This window comes from Pimephales promelas, chromosome 19, assembly GCF_988280905.1.
Source record: "Pimephales promelas chromosome 19, fPimPro1.hap1.1, whole genome shotgun sequence".
In the NCBI taxonomy this organism is placed as follows: Eukaryota; Metazoa; Chordata; class Actinopteri; order Cypriniformes; family Leuciscidae; genus Pimephales; species Pimephales promelas.
In genome coordinates this window covers 2,333,644-2,353,567 of record NC_142787.1, presented here as the reverse complement: position 1 = coordinate 2,353,567, position 19,924 = coordinate 2,333,644, and the positions used below count along the sequence as shown (strand labels likewise).

Here is a 19,924-nt window from a genome sequence, read left to right as displayed (position 1 = left end):
ATATATATATATATATATATATATATATATATATATGAAGAGTTCAGATGCAAAAGCCTCTAAGTGCCATTTGAAATTTTCTTCTAGAATGATCATTGTTATCAAGCTTGTATATTTAAGTTCAGTAATTTCACTTAAATGACACTGAACTTAAATATACAAGCTTGATAAAAATTATCATGCTAGAAGAAAATTTCAAATGGCACTTAGAGGCTTTTGCATCTGAACTCTTCATATATATATATTAACAATTAGAAAAGCAAAACAAATTGTTTTCCGAGTATTTAATTCTAAAAATACATCTTATCTCGTTTGTTTTTATTGCTCTCTTCTTCTCAGTCTGCACGATTTTATTAAAGTAAATGATGATACTGGGATTTTACGGGCGGAATTCACAAACATTCACCGTAAAGTAGAGGTGAATGAAAAAAAAACAAGCGTTTGTGTATATTTCGATGTTTCACCTATATTGACGAAATGAATGATGTAATAATTTACATGAATAGACCAATAAATAGACAAACAAATAAAACAGAATAAAATAAAAAGCTGAAGCCTCTCCCAAGCTTTAGATGGCGCACTTTATTTTTTCAGGCTCGCGCACACGATCGCATCCAAAATGGCGACTCCCATGCATAGATTGATCGCTCGACGGCAAGCGTGAGTTATCTGACTCATTAAACTAAATTGAAATTATTTACTATATTTTTAATATATTAATTGTATTTTTGTTTATCTTTATCTCATTAGTTGTCGATTTGAGTTGTTGATGTTTTAACACCAGGTTTTACCTGTTACTGCGTGGCTTATCTCATATTTCCACAGGGAGGCAAACAAACAACATGTTCGCTGTCAGAAATGTCTAGAACATGGACACTGGTCCTTTGAATGCACTGGGAAAAGAAAGTATCTTTATAGACCTTCCAGGACAGCTGAGTTAAAAAAGAAGCTGAAAGACAAGGAGAACAACCCTTCAGATAATTTGGGGTAAGAAACACAAAGCATTCACATAACGTTACTTGAGTAGTAACGTTAATATTGAATAAATATATTACTAGTTGACACCTTTCGATGGAAACCCCCTTGTATATTATGGATATTTGAAGTTAAGTAATCTCCCGTAGTTCTAATATTAAGGGATAGTTCACTCAAAAATAAAAATTCTGTCAATAATTACTCACCCTCGTGTCATTCCCAACTCGTAAAACCAGTGTTGTTTAGTCGAAACCAGCTAACGTTAACTCGAGACCGAGACCAAAGAGAGTCGAGTTTGAGTCCAGACCAGATAACCTAAGGTTGGGTCTCAAACCAGACTTAAATATATATTCAAGAATATGTAAAATATTTGATGGTAACAATAAAATTGGCACCATACTCATACAGTAAACCAAATATACCACGGAATCACGTACACTGTATGGTAAAAAGGCCACATGGTGGGTAAAGGTAATTTTATTATAATTATGACTTGCAGTGTGCTCTTTTACATAACATTACTGCACACAAATTCTGTGTGGCTCTTATATGCAAACTGAATCATGGATAAGGCAGACATTTTCAATAGATAGTTGAGCTAGAGGCTCCACGTCACATCTGACCTGGGTCCTGCTGCATTTGCGTGCCGCGTACGTAACAACATTTTAAAGAAATATTAACATACAGTAATAATCATGACATATTTTGAATGGGACCCGGGAATAAGTCCGAGTGCTAATATGTTTGAGTACGAGTCAATTCCGAGTCAAAATGCACAGGAGTCCATGACAAGACCGAGACCATTAAAATATGGTCTTGAGTCCGAGTCTCGAGTACACAACACTCCGTAAAACATTAGTTCATCTTTAAAAAACAGATGAAGATCTTTTTTGATGAAATCTGAGAGCTTTCTGTCCCTCCATTGACAGCTATGCAACTACTACTACTTGGATGTTTTATAAAGAGATCGTAAAACGAATCCCCATGATTTTAGCTGTTTAGACTAGTCCATTTTCTGTAGAGACATCAGTGCACACATCAGTCGTGGTAAACCGAAGCGCAAGCTCGTTCGCTTGATGTGTGAGAACCAATTATGTTAATTCTTCGTTACGCAGCACGCAAGAACCAATGAGATTCCTTCTAATGTTACGCATCACTTTTGAGCTGGCGTTGCTGGGCAACATGATGTATACAGTGACATAAGATCTGGCTCTGTGATGGCTCTCAAGCCTGTGGAAAGGCAAACCGGTTCTTTGAAAGCTCCGAACCGTCTCTAGATCTAGCTCTGAACCAGCACCTGGTTCGTGGTGGAAAAAGGGTATAAAACGCATCACGTTTGAACTTCAGCAAGAACAAATGAGGTTCATTCTCGTGTAACGCATCGCGTTTGAGCTTCAGCAAGAACAAGAGCATGTTGAAACTTCAACTAATGAGCTTCATTGTCAAACTGGTTTAGTTGAGCTTCTGTTTGTTTATGTGAATAATAGCCCAATTTTCATCTGTTCATCATAAAAAGAGATCGAGTCTCTTCAGATATTTTACAATCTCTCTCTTTACAAAGCTCTCAGGTTTCACAAAAGTTCTTTGTTTCCGGGAGATGAACTAAAGTCTTGCAGGTTTAGAACGACAAAAGGGCGAGTAATTAAAGGGATACTTCAGTATTTAGCATTAAGCTTTGTATCTGTGGGAAACCTGTAGTATTTTCAAATTACCATGCTTTCTACCCTCATATCCCCCTGAGACGAGATGTATTTTTTTTGTATTTATGTTTGTAAATATTTATGTATTTTTTGTTTGGAAAAAAAAAAATCGTCATTTTGCGTCATTGGAGGGTTTTTTTGGCCAAAGGTTAAAGACTACCAATAGTTTCAGAACCCCAGCGCCAGAACCAGAAGTAAGGGGCGGAGCTTACGTTCTATCCAGCGCCAGAACCAGAAGTAAGGGGCGGAGCTTACGTTCTAACCAACACCAGCGCCAGGGCCATAAGTGAGCGGCGGAGCTTAGGTTTGAAACTTAATAACGCCATCTAACGTAATTTGGAGGCTATTTTACACATGAAACCGCTTTTATTGAACATGAAACGTCCTACTTTCTACGTATGTAATGTTATGATGCTACATTCCAGTACAATAAGCATTTTAAAACATTGATTTTGTGTAATATAGGCTAATTGTATATCCGTTTCATTGTATTATGAGTTAGCCTACTTCCTGATCATGATGATGAAAAATTAATACTTGAAACTAATGGGCATTTTAATGTATAACAGTTTAATAATTTTAGCTAAAGCAGTTTATACATTTATGAAGGTAAGACCTTTGCTTTTTGGTTTTAATGAAGGAGTTAACTTTGTAAAATAAAGCTTTGAAAGAAATAAAACAAGACAAGCATTGGAGGTTTTCAAAATTATACAGAATTCACAAACTGATTAGACCTCTGTGATATTTTATGTTCTATTTATTTATTTTGTTTACAAATATCTTAAATTGTTTTGATATTGAAGATATGTATTGGTCAGATGATTTTGATTGTTTAATAAAAAAAAATAAATAAACGCATTGTTATTTTTTATAAAATATACTTTATTTCACAAGAACATGTGCAGCATGCATTTTTTTTGTGTGTAAAGTAATAATGTCAAAATCTAATAAAGAGAGAGAAAATTCGGCATTGTTTTACAGTAAACGAAACAATAAAAAGGGATACAAAATGACCAATTCAACCCTAGCCTGTTTTATCACAACAGTCTTGTATAAATTTAACTTCTGTATCAAATGAGGAACTCACTCTCAGGCCCACTTTGTCCTTACATTCTTGCTAAAATAACTATAATGCAATAACAATAATCCCTCACTTCCGGTTCTGGCGCTGGGGTTCTGAAACTGGTGGTGCTGCGGGTCTGCAGCTGGATATATCTCAAGACTACAGTCAGTAGTAGGGGCCGATTGGTGAATCTCAATGTAGTGTTTACATGAATGCTAAACTAGCGATCGATTGTTGCCAGTATAGAATGGACAACCACATTAAAAAATAGACTACTCCATTATGTCCATTTGCTGTGTTTTTAAATCATTCTTATTTGAATTGTTAAATACTGTAAAAACCCACCCAGTCGCATAAAAGTGTGCATTTCAACTTGACTCTCTTGGCACTTTTTAGACCTGGAAGTACAGCACGCAGTGAGAAAAAACCCAAGAAAAAAAGGTGAGTCATTGCCAGTGTTACCAGTATAAACATGTTATGATTGTTATGCACTTTATAATGTGAAATATTTAGATGTTTTATCTACTTTGAGGGAAAACTGAAAACTAGGTCTGGTATTAATTAATTTAATTTAACTATATATCAAATTAGTGTATAGGATATGACTAAACATGTGTCCAAAACAATAAATAAGTCCAAAAATAGTCTACAGTTTGAGCCCTATTTTATAATGAATATAAGGATGAATGGGGTCAAGACCCCAAAAATGGGGTCTTGACTCCTGTGTGGGTCGTACACACAGGAGTCAACATTTGAAGTGGATCAAAAAAAACAAGAACAGGTATTGTTTAAAATTCATGTACAAGTTTGATCCACTTCAAATATTGATTACTGCAGGTATAAATATGGCCATATTCCACTGGCCCACAACACAATTATGTATTATATACACACACGACACACGCATACAAAAGCGTCCCAGATCACAAGGGGAAAATGTCATATTTCAGGTTGTTGTATATTCACACTGCCATCATAACACCCGATCTGTGCCTCGCGTGAGGCTCAAACACAGGTCGAATGTAAGCCCAACGTTTGATATGCTGTTTTCTTTCAGGTCCTCTTCCAGCTCGGGCAGCAGTGATTCGTCAAGCTCCTCCGGTGACTCTTCCTCAGACAGCAGCGATTCCTCCAGCTCCTCGTCTGAAGACAGCAGCAGTGACAGTGAGGACAGCTCCAGCCCTTCCTCATCCTCGTCCTCCTCCTCCACGTCTTCCTCCAGCTCTGACTCCGATTCCTCGAGCAGTTCGGATCAAGGCCCACCGAAAAAGAGAAAAAAGAAGAAATGATTTGATTGTCGTACATTGACTGTTCTGGTGGTGAACATGTGATGATGTTTGTAAAGAAACTGAGATATATATTGTTATCCTGTTTTGTAAAATGTAAAAATCCACTATCACATTCTCTTTTTTACCTTGAGACAAATGTAACTTTGTTTTTCCTTCTTGTAGCAGTGGTATCTCAAACCTATAAATTAAAATGCGGTAATGATCTACTCATTCACACTGAAGCCAGTTGTGTTTTTTTAACATAAATGTTCTGTTTTTGCTACTTTTTAGTTTGGTTTTGAACTTTTTCAAGAAGGAATGATGCTATAAATAAACAGGCTGGGGTGTTTTAACTGAGGTGTTTGTTAGTAATCTTGTTAATATTGCATTTAAGCCACAAGTAATCTTTCTCATCGGAATATGAGGCAAAATGTTTGATTCGCAGCCATGTATTTGTACAGATTGCTTCATAAAATATTTATAAAGCATATGTTTGTATTGTAGTTTTTATTTGTTGTTTTTTTTTAAATAGAAATGATAGTTGCGAAATCACTAAATATATTAAGCAATATATTATTATTAAAATACACTACTGGTCATTGTATTATTAAATTGCTAATTGTAATAATATAAAACTATAAAAATATGATTAAAGCTGTATTTTTAGCATTGTTACTCCAGAAATCACTCTGATATGATAATTTGATGCTCAATTATTAAATAATAATGGTTATTGTTACCAATGTTGAAAACTGTTTTTGCTCCTTGATATATTCTTTGATGAATAAAAGAACCGCATTTCCTGACGTTATAAATGTCTTTACTGTCTTTGGATCAGTGCGTCACTGAATTATAAAAGTGTGTAATTTCTTTTTTTAAACCACAATTTTAATAATCATGCTGGTAATGTGTCACGATTTCCACAGAAAGATGAACTATTCAACATTATAATAAATGTTTCTTGAAATGCAAATCATCATATCAGAATGATTTATGAATGATCATGTGACACTGAAGACTGGAGTAAAGATTGTGAATATTCACGGGGGGAAACGAAATGATCCACAATTTTGACCGGTAATGTTATATAAAACAATCTGTAGTTTCACAAACAAATAAAACATTGTCTTACATAACAAATACGTTTCGTAGTAGCCTAACAATTAATTAATTTATAATACATATAAATAATTAAAAAAAAATTGCGTATCGGTTATTAGACACATAATCGGAAACTACATCGTCCAAAAATATTTTAAAAATGAAGAAAAAAAAAGTCTGCTTTTGAGTTGTCTTGTTCGCTGGCGTTTGAGACGCGGCCGCTTTGAGGGGACGCGCGCGTCACGTGACCACGTTAGTTTACCAAGCCGAAATCAGCCAGCCAGGCAGAGACGCGATGATCTCCTGAAAATATGATCGTGATCTGCTGGAAAAATCTGTCCGACACAATCATGACGAGCAGACGAGCCTCGGCGGCATGGCTCACTTAAGCGAGCGCTGTCTTTTAGAGCAGTTACGCGTTTCTTGCTGGTGTGTGACACATTTATTGGGACGATACAGCAGATCAGTGTGAACAAAGGGAAAGGCTTCAGAGCTAGAATGCTTCGGGCCTAAAAGAAGCCAAGAGGTAAGTGGGCCATAAATGGGTCGATTACATCATTCAAATGATCTGTGTATGGTAACATTTGATAATTTATTCATGAGATAGATTGTAACGAGTTGTTAATGAAGGAGAGCACGCTTTAGTGTGTTGAAGTGTTTAGCTAACATGCGAACTGTCCAATCCTGTTCTCACACTCACATGCCATCGACTAGGAATTGATTATCAATTTTATACTTTCGATCGTGGACAGTCGCTAATGTGTCATTAGATATAGATTATCTTATATATAGCGCTTTCAGATGAAGCGTTTCTATTTGATGCCATTTTTGGCACGGTTATTACTAGAAGTGGACATTTCTGCTGATCGATAATTTAACGACGTTCAAACTAAATTGGCGTTTGACTTTTAACTTCCACACATCGTTAAATGCTAATGGGAGAGTCACGTGAACACACCTTACTGACTGGTGGAGCTCAACTGCTTGTTTATTTTTATTGTAAGTGTTATTATTATTATATAATCTGGTAACTTTTTACTGTGACGTCAGCGCTTCGGCCGACGGACGTCATGGCGTAAACATGTTTGCGTCACCAACTTGACAAAATGTAAACACGGTCAAAATGGCAGTTTAAAAAAACAATTAAAATGGCAGTTGTTTGGTGAGTTAAATTCGGTTCAGACTGCTTTCTGTTGTGAATACTTCGCATATTTTGTTGTAATTATACATTTAGTTGTGATTTGGTAAGTTGTTTGCCGAGTATGATATTTGTAAGATTAATTCAACAGTGTTTGTTTTGTGCTTGACAGTTGATTGAGAGGTCATAGCGCTTAATACATACACGTAGATCTAATTTTAGGGCAAATCGTCGTAATTTACTGATTAACTTAATTGAACCACCATATCTTGCAAAAAAACAAAAAAATGAAATAATAATTGTATTAGCCCATCAATGTTTGGAGGCCATTTTAAAATGTCAGTTGCCAAAGCAGGAACTAGGGTTTGTTTAGAGTTACATACTACTACACCACTCTTACTATTCCTTACTGTGGTATAGAGTAGGTGTGCACTGTGTAGTATGCAAAGCAGGGAGTACTCGAATTCAGAAATTCATTCCAGTTGCTCGTGTTTCCCTGTGAAGTGGGCTTCAGGGTGTTTGGCTATCTTAAGTGATTAGGGAGTGTTTTCTCAGTCCAAAGGGCAATGCAAATGGCATGGAAACAAGTGTGTATCCTTTTTCAGGAAGTAGAGAGAGGCACCAGTGCTACACAAAGTGGACAACATGGTTAAAAAAAAATTGGATGAGAATCAATTTTCCACTCTGTAGTGGCTACTAGGTTGTTGTGTGTGTGTGAGTATAAAGTGCACAAGACATGTGACTTATCTCTGTGAGTTGCAGGAGTTGTTTTTGAGTATGAGTAAAGTAAACTCTTGCACCCAGTGTAGGGTTCCCATAATGCACTTTCAGTCAGGTTACAGTAAAAATCACATGTATTTTCTCCAGGGGTACTGTTTTTTTAACACTAACTTGTAAAACTTTAAAGACAACCCCACTGTGAGCTATGAAGATAATGGTATTTGCTTTTTTCCCCAAATAATAAGCATGTTTCAGTGGAATTTCTGGTGAAAAACTACATTATATGATTCAGATTCTGCAAAGAAGCTAATCCATAGCTGTCAACATTGAACATTGAAAATAAGGGAGATTTCCCGGAATCCGTAGCCAAAATAAGGGATTTTTTTTTTTTTTTTTTTACATTATTAAGAGCATAAGAAACAAATGAAAAAATATATATATATTTTATTCATATGTTATGCTATGACCTCTGTAGTGAACACCAGGACTCGATTGTTTAAAAAATGACATGAAAATATATATAGGCAAAAATAATGGAAATTTTTGACATATGAACATCGTTTTTTTTTTGGCCTGGAAACGCTTCCAACACGCTTGAGTGTAGCGTGGAAAATAGGCATCTGGTTCTATTTCTAGCATGCACGCGTTTGCGCGTGTCACGCAGGCAGTGTGCAAGCTCTAATCTGTTAACATGGGAGCCGAAATAAAAACCATAGACAGTAAAATAAGAACGGCCACGCCACGCAGCTGAGACGCACGCAGCCAATGTGTCTCCGGCCAGCGCGCGCAGCGCTGCATCCGAGTATGAACGACGTCAAGCCGAATAGGTCTGAGCTTGTACGTCTCACACAATCAGAGCGTAAAAATACGGGATATTTTACGGGAAAATACTAAAACGGGAAGACAGCGGGAACAGAGATAAAATACGTGAGAAACCCGGAAAAAACGGGAGGGTTGACAGCTATGAGCTAATCGCACCCGCTCTAATGAAGCGCTGTCAAAATACATAAAGTCAGCCTGAAACAAAAGTTGTGCTAGTCTTTTAGGGCGGGGCTTGATTTTGTCGGTGGCGTGTTGATTGGATGGTTTTGGTTTACTATTGGTGGATCTCACGTGATTGACAGGTTGCCCCACCCTCATCATCAGAGAAGAGATGAAGGGAGTGGGAGTTATTCTGATTCAAGAATACTAAGCACATGAATTAAAAACCTTTATGATGTGCACGTATACATCATTTATAATAAACACTGCTAGGGCTGTCAAACGATTAATCGTTCGTGAGTAATCGCATCCAAAATAAAAGTTTGTGTTTAGTTACATAATATATGTGGGTGCACTGTATAATTATTTTATATATATATATATATATATATATATATATATATATAAATACACACACATGCTTGTATATATTTAAGAAATATTTTCATGTATATACTGTGTATAGATTTATAATTTATATTCTATATAAATATAAATAATATTTTTTATTAAATATAGATGCATGTGTGTGTATTTATATAAAATAATTATACACGGTGCATCCACATATATTATGTAAGCACAAACTTTTATTTTGGATGCGATTAATCGTTTGACAGCCCTAAACACTGCTATATATTCCATGAAAACAAAAACAAAAACTGTCCATTTTGAGTTCATAGTGACTAAATATTTGTGTGTTTATAAATGCAAGCATATTTTGCAATAAATGTAAAAAAAAGGTTGTTTCTATAGTATATATTTAATCAATATCTATGATATAATGTTTATATGTATGTCACCATGAAATCAAAATTGTTCAAAATCAAAACGTTTTTTAGTATGAATGTTAATCTTACTAGCTAGTGTTTTCCAAAACAATAACAAAATTCACATTGAGAAGATACAGTAACAAGCGTTCAAATCTTAGTCTCTCACTTCTGCCAATATGAATCAATGATTTTGATGACATCACTTGGCACTTGAGCTTCTCATCAGATTCTCTGTCCAATCAAATGCACTGTAGAATCTGAAGCTCCGCCCCCTACATTATAAACACTCGCTGAAGCTGTGGCTAAAAATCAGTCACTTGTTCACACATTTACTGTTTTCTACATGGTGAATGAGGATATATAGGGAACGATTCGGATAGCGTAAATATACTTTCCATTGGGACGAGCGAAATCCAGACACGACGCACAGGGCGGATCATATGAACGAGTCGCCGCAGACCAGAGAATGTATCGGACATTTTTTAATTCTGCGCTAGAGCCAAACCGATTTATTGGCCGGTATTAGGCATTTTCCAAAATATCGGTATCGGCAGTTATAATGGCCGATAAATGAATATTTAAAAAATAAAATAAAAACAGACGAAACGCGCTTCAATCATCTCTCCTTGGCCTGTTATATTGAAAATGTATGTTTTACAATTTGCAGTATGATGTTATCTATTGCTAAATTATGGCTCATCATAGACTAGCTAACCACAAAGCTAGCTAATGCCAATATCATCAGTGGAAGACCGCTAACGTTAACATTAATGAGCTTGGAAACCACGATGGACTTTTTCTGCCTAAATAAAGTAATTTTACTGTGTTTATAACTAGCATATCTCTAGTTACAGTCCCTGCATTGTAAAATGAAGTTATACTTGCGAGGAGTGAACATTTAGACATAGAGAAAAAGTATCAAACGTATCTTGTGCAGAAAACTTAGCTTTTCTTTTACACGTGTGTGAAATCCAACAATATTTAATAGAAATAAAAAAATATCGGCCGATATATCGGAATATCGGATTTTTAAAACCCAAAAATATTTGTATCGGTATCGGCCTTAATTGGTCGGGCTCTATTCTGCGCAGAATGCTATATTTTAATAAATATGGAGAAACTACAGCTTTAAGGGGCTCAACGGCCGAGCTGTGATGTAAACTAAACGCCATTGGCTATTCTAAAAAGGGGAGGGGCTTCTTGACATGCCCCGCCCTGTCTTCCGCTTTCAGTGGAAATTACATCAACGCACTGAATAACGCGTGTTTCAAGGCACTTCAGTGGGCCTTTAATGAAGACTTATGGGAAAAATGAATGGAAAAATAGTTCTACTTTGAGAGCGATGGGTCAAAAGCCTTCATGACTTTTTCTTGACCGATTTCAACAGTCTAAAGTCAGATAATTTTGTACTACAAGGCTGGATTAAGAGTGATACCCACTGAATTCAACTTTCATATGCTATTTTAACTTACGTTTTGAATCGGTTTTATTGGCAGTTTATATATATTAGACCTAGTTTATAGCCATGAAATGTCATCCTGCTGTATTGCATAAATAAAATGAATAATTACCCAGCGAACTCATGCATGCCTCCAGGCTCCTGGCACAGATGAACATCCTGAGCTGGGACAGACCTTGTGCTGCTTATGTAACCCAACTAAACACACACACACACAGGCTCACGCCGTCTCTGACCCGAACGCTGTGATCAGAAGACGTGTCGTGCGCATTCGGGTGTCATGTCACGATTCGATGCTGAACTCACGATACGATATTATCGCGATACTCCAAGATGTATGGTAAAAGGTTAACAAAAAATGTGCTGTTGATTAAAATGCTAAATCTAGTTTTACATTGTGTGTAATAAATAATAATAAAGACAATAGAGACACCAGAATAACAATATTCATGATTCTGAAGCTGAAAATACTGAATTATTGTAGATGAGTATGATGATCTCTGTCACTGACTAGATATATTTAATATAATGTAAGACACTTTAACTGGTAACATCAGATATCTGGCATTATCAGGACCACAGATATTCCCCCATTGCATTATTATACATTATATTCAACATTATATAGTAAGGATGCACCGATATGACAATTTTGGCCGATACCGATAACCGATAATTCTTTGTATTTGAAAGCCGATAACCGATATATCGGCCGAGAAATCTAAATCCACGTTTTTAGACAATTTTTGAGAGCCTGATTATCCAAAAAAGTCTCCTCCTTAAAAGCCAAGATACAAACACAATTATGATGTTCTTATTTTAATGTTGTGTAGCCGATATGACAGACTTGCACTTAAGCTGGATTTTACTTTTTAAAATGAATTCAATCGTATTTCAAGCAATTTAAAAGCATCATGTTGAACAGTGCGCATCTAAAGTCCCTCAGCTGAAGGAAATAATACATTATTTATCGGCTTTTAGATATCGGCTAAATGTTCTTGTTGGGCCGATAACGATAACATTAAAAATGATCATATATCGGCCGATATAGTAGTTTAATGTAGTACTGACACTAAAATTCAATTTCCTCACACACATTTTATAATAGATGGACTATCCACAATACATATTGTTGCATTTTTGTATTGCACCCAGAAGACCTCGTTCCTACGCAGTGTCTGTGATGCGAGCGGTGTGTGTGAACATCACAGGTCTTCCTGTTTAGCTGAGATCTGTGGGTGAAGTTGACCATTTCCTCTGTCTGCGTTTGTGACTGGAAAGAATGTGACTGTCGCTCGATTGCCATTGTCAGTTTACAAAAGCTTCTAAAGTTGTTGGCAGGGGATCTAACCATGCTACATGTTCTTCTCTTTATTTTTGAGGATAATAATTAGATTTGTTCAAGGGTGGATTAAGAGTGATATCCACTCAATTCCACTTATGCAATTAACTTGTAGTAGGCAGTTTATAAATATTAGGCCTAGTTTACAGCCATGAAATGTTATCTCAGTTCCAGCGGAGGATTTTCTTCCACTTTAATGCAAATTATGTCCAGAAAAAACAAAACATGCATGAAAATCAGAAGGTATGTTAAAAGAGACAGTACAACTAACACAATCCGTATTATTTCTCATGCGATCTCTCAATCGGAAAGATGTGAGTAAAACGGTTTGTGAACGATGTCAAGTAATGTTGCGTTTACCTCAGGAAATCCGTTTGTTAGTTAAAAAACACTCGAGAAGAGCTTATTTACTGTTAATTATAAATGTGTGCCATGAAGAAGTGTTTATGAAAACTAGCTTATGTGCAACTCAGTTGTATACAAACATTTCAGGTTTTATTTTGGGTGTAATTATTGTGTCTGAAAATAAATGGCAGTTTAATATGATCCCTCTGTTGGAAAATGCAACCAACAATAGTGTACAAAATGAGAGGGATCTCTGTAATAGAGGTCTACTGAAGCCGAACCCGAAATCATTACAGTTATATTTTAAGCCCGTTTCTCACAGAAATACCCGTTGTTGCAATAAGCTGTAATTTATGATTGCTTGCAACGATAATTAAATGCAAACACCGTTTCACCGAGACACGGCCCCTCAGCAGCACACAAGAAAAAGAGACAAGGCACGGACTTATTAATTATGAAACGGTCACAAATTCCTCTGCAACTCAAATATTGAACTTTTCAAATATTAAATGCATTTGCACAACTATTCAAATTAGTATATCCTTCTCAGTTCGAGTTATGAAGAGAACCACGGTTTTTTAACTGAAAAAGTGCGCAAATCAGCTTTGTAAAATGATATTTGATCAAATAAAATGTATTCGTATATAATTTTACAAATCGATAAGGGTGTAACGGTACATGCATTCGTATTGTACCGTTTCGTTTCGAGGCTTCCGGTTCGGTACGCATACAAACCGAATGATTCCTTGGAGCATTTTTCCAGCCGACAAAATTTGCGCTGGCGTGGCCACCATAACGTTGCGCGACATCAAATGGCAAAAGCGGAACGAAACTGCGCTACTCATTATTTATACTCATTATCTACTCGTAGTCATGTATTTATAGTCATGTTTAATAGATCAAATCATTTCAATCGTCAGCGATAGGGATTTCCTGGAATGATGCGCGTTATTGTAATTCTATGGCGGGGCTTATTTATCGTGTGTGCGTGAGAGCGCCCTCTGGTGTTCAAATGGAGCAGCATCTCCTACCGGTCAAAGCTGCGCACAAAATATCGCAGCCTTTACCAAAATGCGTGCGGTTTTACTGCGAATAATCGTGTAGCCCTGTCAAAGAGTAACTTGCTATGGCTCCTTACAAATAGGGATGGGCAAAAAAAATTATTTTTCGATTAATCGTTTTTTAAAATTTGGTCGATTCAAAATCTATTCTTAACCGCCACGAAACGGCTCGCGATGCTGCGTCTTCTCTCTCGCACAAGGCAAGCGTCAAGCGCTGCAGGCGTCGATACACACTCGCGTTCAGGAGTCGGACATGACGGAATATTCACTTGCACAATCGGGCCAGCATTGCATCGTAACTAACGTCTATCATTTTCACGTCTTTTTAAGTTTTACCAGTTTAAACATTCAAGCAATGTTAAACCATCCCGTGCTCGTGCACTCTCAGAGATGTCTTTCACTGCGCGCACATCCAGTAAAGCCTACATCTGCCTCACAAACAGCTCGCCAGTAACAAGTTCTTTTTCGTGGATTATATCGCTTTAACAGTTAAAACGCGTGAAATTATGTCAAAACTCTGGTCTTGGTGAGTAACCTCGTAAAGACAGACGGTTATGTCGCTTAAATTAGCATTAAACGCGTGTGACAGACAGTATAATGAGACTCATGGATTCACTAGTTCTTAAAGTGAACGCAGCCATATGTTTCGGTCATGAATTCTGTTGTCATAACAACATAATATAGCATTAATTGTAAGGAATCTGAATTAATAGCCTATGTATTTAATTCAGTCTGGACTAAAAAGACTAACCGGTGTTATTTTACATTGGATTACTTTATTCAGTTTCTGTAGTATTTCTGACTTATACCAAAAACTTTTCTTTTTATGTGTCTTTGTGTCTTTATTCTATTGTATTTATTTGTACTATTTTTCAATTTAATTCAAAGATTGAAATCAAGCTTCCATGTGTTAAACTCTAATAAACTCTTTACAAAAAAATGACCCCATTGTAAAAACAAACATTTAGGTAAGATCAATGTAATAAAAAAAGTCTAAATATGTATATATTTATCTATTTATATCTTAAAAATAAAATAACCTGATCCTGTTTGATCAAGGCGTGCGACTGGTCCAATTTCCAGCATCAATTTTGAATCTTGTATCAAAATCCTGTCTATTCATTGTGCATTTAGTGTATAGTCCCAGATAGCAAACTGACATTGAATCAACGTGGAAATATGACATGGAAACAACGTTGATCTGACATTGGTTTGCTCATCGAATTAACGTTGAACCAACGTCAGATGCGTCATTCTTTCAAAACTAACGGAAAATCAACTTGAAATCAACGCGTTGTTTCAACGTTATGAAAGCAAACCAATTTTCGATTTTCATTTAGCTTTGAAGAATGCCGCATCTGACGTTGGTTCAACGTTAATTCGATGAGCAAATCAACGTTGTTTCAATGTCATGAGAGACGTCGTTTCCACGTTGATTCAATGTCAGTTTGCTGTCTGGGGTGGTAGTGTACCTAAAATAAAAAGAGTTTTATATACAGGTTTGTTTCTTAATTTCTTTGTATTAATTAACCACTAGTAAACCTATGTCCACTGTTCTTTTTATAGACCCTTTTACAGTTGGTAAACATGGTGACGTTTTTTCGTGGGCGGAGCTTCGGTGGAGGCAGAAAGATCCCCCTGGCCGCTTCACTAACGCTAGTTAGCACGGATTGTTAGCCTGTTTTTTAACAATGACTGGAGAAAATCTGATATTATCTTAATGTGTAAGGTCACCCAGTGTCCAGGACTGCGATTGTTATTTCCAAAAGTTATTTTTAACGGACGGAACCAGATTGGCCGACCTGTAGCCGCCTACACGCTCACTCAATGCATGGATGATCTGACAGGATTAACGTACGTTACCTCGGTTGAGTGGCCTGACTTCTACACCTACCTTATAGAGAAACCGATCGTAAAGAGAAACTGAGGGCATATAAATCTTTAGATGCCTATATGGTCCTGTACAAGAATTGAGTGTACGATCCGCAGTTCTGCAGAGCCAGCGCCGAGACCACGACAATGTAAAGAGTAACTTTACAGTGCGATATTAATGATGTGAATATTTTCTAGAAATAAAAGTTCCAGATACAGAATATTCATTTTTCATCAATTCTTGCACCAAACAACACAACAAGATGACATTTAATAATAGTAACAATTATTTAAGCTCCTTATTATGTAGCTGAATCTGTGCTGGTTTGTATTGACCGCCTCCAGTTTTCACTTTGTTTTGCCTCCAGCTAGCGCCGTGACGTAACTGTGACGTCGGCGCAAAAGGGGTCTATATAAATATAGGATTTGTATTGCATCTGTGTTCATTAGTCGAATCGAGAATCAAATCAGGAATCGAGCATCAAGAGCTTGCAAATCGAAATCGAATTGAAATTGAACATCTGAATGGAGACCCAGCCCTACTTACAAACTCTGAAAGTTACCTCCGTTACCTCCGAAAGTCGAGGTTATCCGCTCCCTGACCCTCCCTCAAACACACTGTGAGATGTCCCGTAACCTGCTCTCTGGAATCCCCCCGGGGCTGTATGGGGTCAGAGAGCTGCAGGCCATCATTTACCACAGCAGATTCCTGTTTTTCAAGATGCTATTGACCATTTCTGTTGCTGTGTCTAAAGGCTGCTAGTGTCCCGTGACGCATAAAGAAAGGCTTTCAAAAACCTCCCTGCGTTTACTTGACTTAGTCTATTAGTCTATGTGTGGGAAACACTGCATGAGTCACGTGCGAACTTCTCGGCACTGACGGCTTATAGCGTCCAGTTTCTTAACTTTTTGCCGACAAAAGAAGAGCCGCTTCAACATGCTTTCATTGTTTTGATTTCGTCTTTGGAGCTGAAATGACGGGTTGGGGGGGTTTGTGTCGCCCAGATTTGCTTCCCCTGGTCTGCATTTTCACCAGACATTTGCTCTTCTCCCACACAAAAACAGAATTTAAAACCAAATTTGTAAAATTCCACGAAATTCCGCGTTAACACTAGATTCCGCGTTAATTGGCCAATTCCGCAATTCCTTCAAAATCATAGGGCCCTATATGTATGACACGCCAATTCGTATTTCCATTTTTGGTGTGCGATCAACTAGGGCTGGGGTAAACGATTATTAACTAAACGATTAGTTGGGCGATTATTTTATCGATTAGTCGACGAATCTAATGACTAATTGGACGACTAATATAAAGAATATTTTTCTGCTGCTCGATTAATAAAAAAACAATGTATCTCAAATAAATACTAGCGTACTGAATCAAGATACTATAAGCTGGCTAACGTTAGTCTAATGTTATGTATTTGAACACCATCATTATAACTCTACAACCGCCAAAAACGTGTTATTAAAATATTTTTTACAAACATTTTTTATCATAGAGAATGTTTTAATATTAATATCAGCTGAGGAGGGAAACGGAGGCGGAGTTAGTGGTGCGATCGGAGGCTGCTACTACTGGAGATGAATCGGGAGAGGTTTGTGCACCTACTGATCAGAGCGCGTGCTGTACACGGAGTAAAACCTTGTTTATACTCGACACGTCCGCACGGCAAAAATGACGCGTTGGGTGCGCAAGACCAGGAAGACTGTGGCTGGCTGTGTGTACGTCTTTTTTTGTAACAGCGCGCCCGGCGCCGCGTCCGGGTACGACTTCAAGCCGAATCTGCCCGAGCTTGTATCACCACACCGGCACCCAGTTTGCGTGTCTAAATTGCGATTTTTTTTTTCTTAAGGGTTTGTTTACTGTGTGTGATTCATTTAATGGATAGCACATTCACTTCTAGTCATCTTCGTCCTCTATTCTGCAATGTGTCGGTCTCCCACGTGTGTGTGGCAAGCTGTACCGCCGGGAACATGCAAAAAATAAATAAATAAAGAAGCGTCGACGCAAAAATATGACGTCGACGCAATTTTGATGTCGAATCATCGACGCGCCGCTACAGCACTACTATCAACACGCATAATCCCTTTTCAGCGTGTTTATGAACACCGTTGACTTAACGTTATATTACTGTATAAATATATGACCTACCCCAACCCCATCCCTAAACCTACCCGTCACTGGGGTTAATCCCATTTATGAGTCTTCCCCTACCATTCTAGAAAAAAATATCGCACTCCAGATCTACGTTTTGTTTCGTTTCACTCGGACACGCAGAATCACTCAGACATTTAACGGCATAGACGTATACGCATTAGAGCCCGACCGATAAAGGATTTTGAAGGCCGATACCGATACAAATATTTTTGGGCTTTAAAATCCGATATATCGGCCGATAATTTCATTTTTTTTTTTTTTAAACTGGACATGATAGTCACAAATTTTGTCATGCTTATTTGAGTTGAGAGAACTGATGGGGATGATCTTTTAATTGTTATTCAAGCAATGTATGTCTCATGACCAACTCAACAAGTGTTGCCAACAGGAACGGTGTAGAGCGCCCTCTGGTGGACAAACTATAAAACTCCAACGCTCATGACATGGTTCAAGCGTGTTTCGTCCATTTTCATTTTATTTTTGAAATATTAATTTATCGGCCATTATAACTGCAGATACCGATAGTTTGGAAAATGCCTAATATCGGCCGATAATATCGGTCTGCCGATACACGCGGATAGCTCAAAATGCGTATAGATAACACGCCACTTGACTTGAAAGTGGTGTGTATGTTTACGCAAAAGTCATGATGTCATGTTGGTGGATGACTTTCTTCTTTCAAACAAACACAATTGGAGTTGTATTGAACGGTTCCTGAGATTTTGAAGCCCAAAAAAGCTCATCCATCCATCAAAGTAATCCATACGGCTCCAGGGGTTAATAAAGGCCTTCCCAAGCAAAGCAGTGCATTTTTATAAGTAAAATATCCATATTTATACCTTTACAAACTAGAATAAGCGCCTTCCGGTATCGGCTGTATGTAGACTCCGGTACGGCTGTTACGGTAAATAGTTTTTAAAGTATAGCTTACATCACCAGTGGTGCTTTAATAGTATTATTTTCTGAAATGTAAAATATCTTTAGTGAACAAAAGAAAACGAATATAAAGCATCTTTTTGAAAATGAATCCGCGCAGGAACCTAATTTTGTTGTTATATCATCGTCCAATTTGAAACATGATTTCTTTACATATAATTGTTTGGCGTCAACGCCTGTTTAAACCAGATATTTCTTGAGGTAATCCTCTCAGAGTGATCGCTTCTTGCTCTTTGTCTGACCGAGGCGCACGAGCTCTGACGTGAGTGTGTGTGTGCGGGTGTGTGAACGTGACTGGGGCTCACAACCATTCAGAAACCATTACACCAAGTTTCACGAGCCCTCAGTACACAAAAGGACGTCACTGAAAGGACACTAGCTTGCTGTTCAGGAAGTGAGTCAGATTTAGATTCTGTGAAGAAATCCTCTGGCTGACTCGACCCGATAACTTCAATAAATCGTTCAAAAAGCTGCCCAAATCAATCCGTTAGTTTGTGAATGGGACTAAATTGACATTGTGTTTGTTTTTGTGTGCTGTGCGAGAGGACGGACAACTCAATCGAAGGACGGCTGCGTTTATCAGTATTAGGGCTGGGCAAATTAATTTTTTTTTTTTGGACTAATCGTTTTTAAAAAGTAGTCGATTTGATATTGTTTATAAAAAGCCACAAATCGATCTTTTTGATTTACTTTATTAATCCCCCAGGGGGAAATGTATATGTCACAGCAGCACTAAAATACAGTGAATAAATGAACAACAACAAACAACATGCGCAACCGCAACAAGTCTTGTTCTCAAATATCAATTTTTTAAGCATTATGATTATATGACCATCATCCGTATATATAATGTTATATAACACTGATTATAAAATCGAGTTAAAGTTAATGGAATCTCATCTCTCCTCAGTCATTCTGCATTTAAACAGCGCGGCGCGTTTGGTTACGACAGTTACACAACAGCACTCCCGTTAAGTGAACGTAAGCAGTCAAGAAACTCAACGTGTGTGTGTCTGTCTGTACTACCAG

At 37.3% G+C, this 19,924-nt stretch overlaps 2 protein-coding genes across 10 annotated transcripts in view; both read left to right on the top strand.

Annotated features, from left to right (window-relative positions):
* Positions 1-575: 575 nt before the first annotated feature.
* On the top strand, positions 576-5,241 carry zcchc10 (zinc finger, CCHC domain containing 10). The gene is made up of 4 exons (XM_039663557.2): positions 576-660; positions 826-987; positions 4,135-4,179; positions 4,796-5,241. Exons 1-4 carry the CDS (start codon positions 620-622, stop codon positions 5,025-5,027), a joined length of 480 nt encoding a protein of 159 aa, XP_039519491.2. The 5' UTR covers positions 576-619; the 3' UTR covers positions 5,028-5,241.
* Positions 5,242-6,353: 1,112 nt separating this feature from the next.
* Positions 6,354-19,924, top strand: part of aff4 (ALF transcription elongation factor 4) — a 71,918-nt gene continuing 58,347 nt past the window's right edge. For 8 of the 9 annotated variants that reach the window (XM_039663545.2, XM_039663544.2, XM_039663540.2 and 5 more), the window contains exon 1: positions 6,355-6,633. The gene's annotated coding sequence lies outside the window, so the exon portion shown is untranslated. Of the gene's footprint in view, positions 6,634-19,924 lie in introns of all 9 variants that reach the window. The other variant, XM_039663541.2, reaches the window with a different exon arrangement.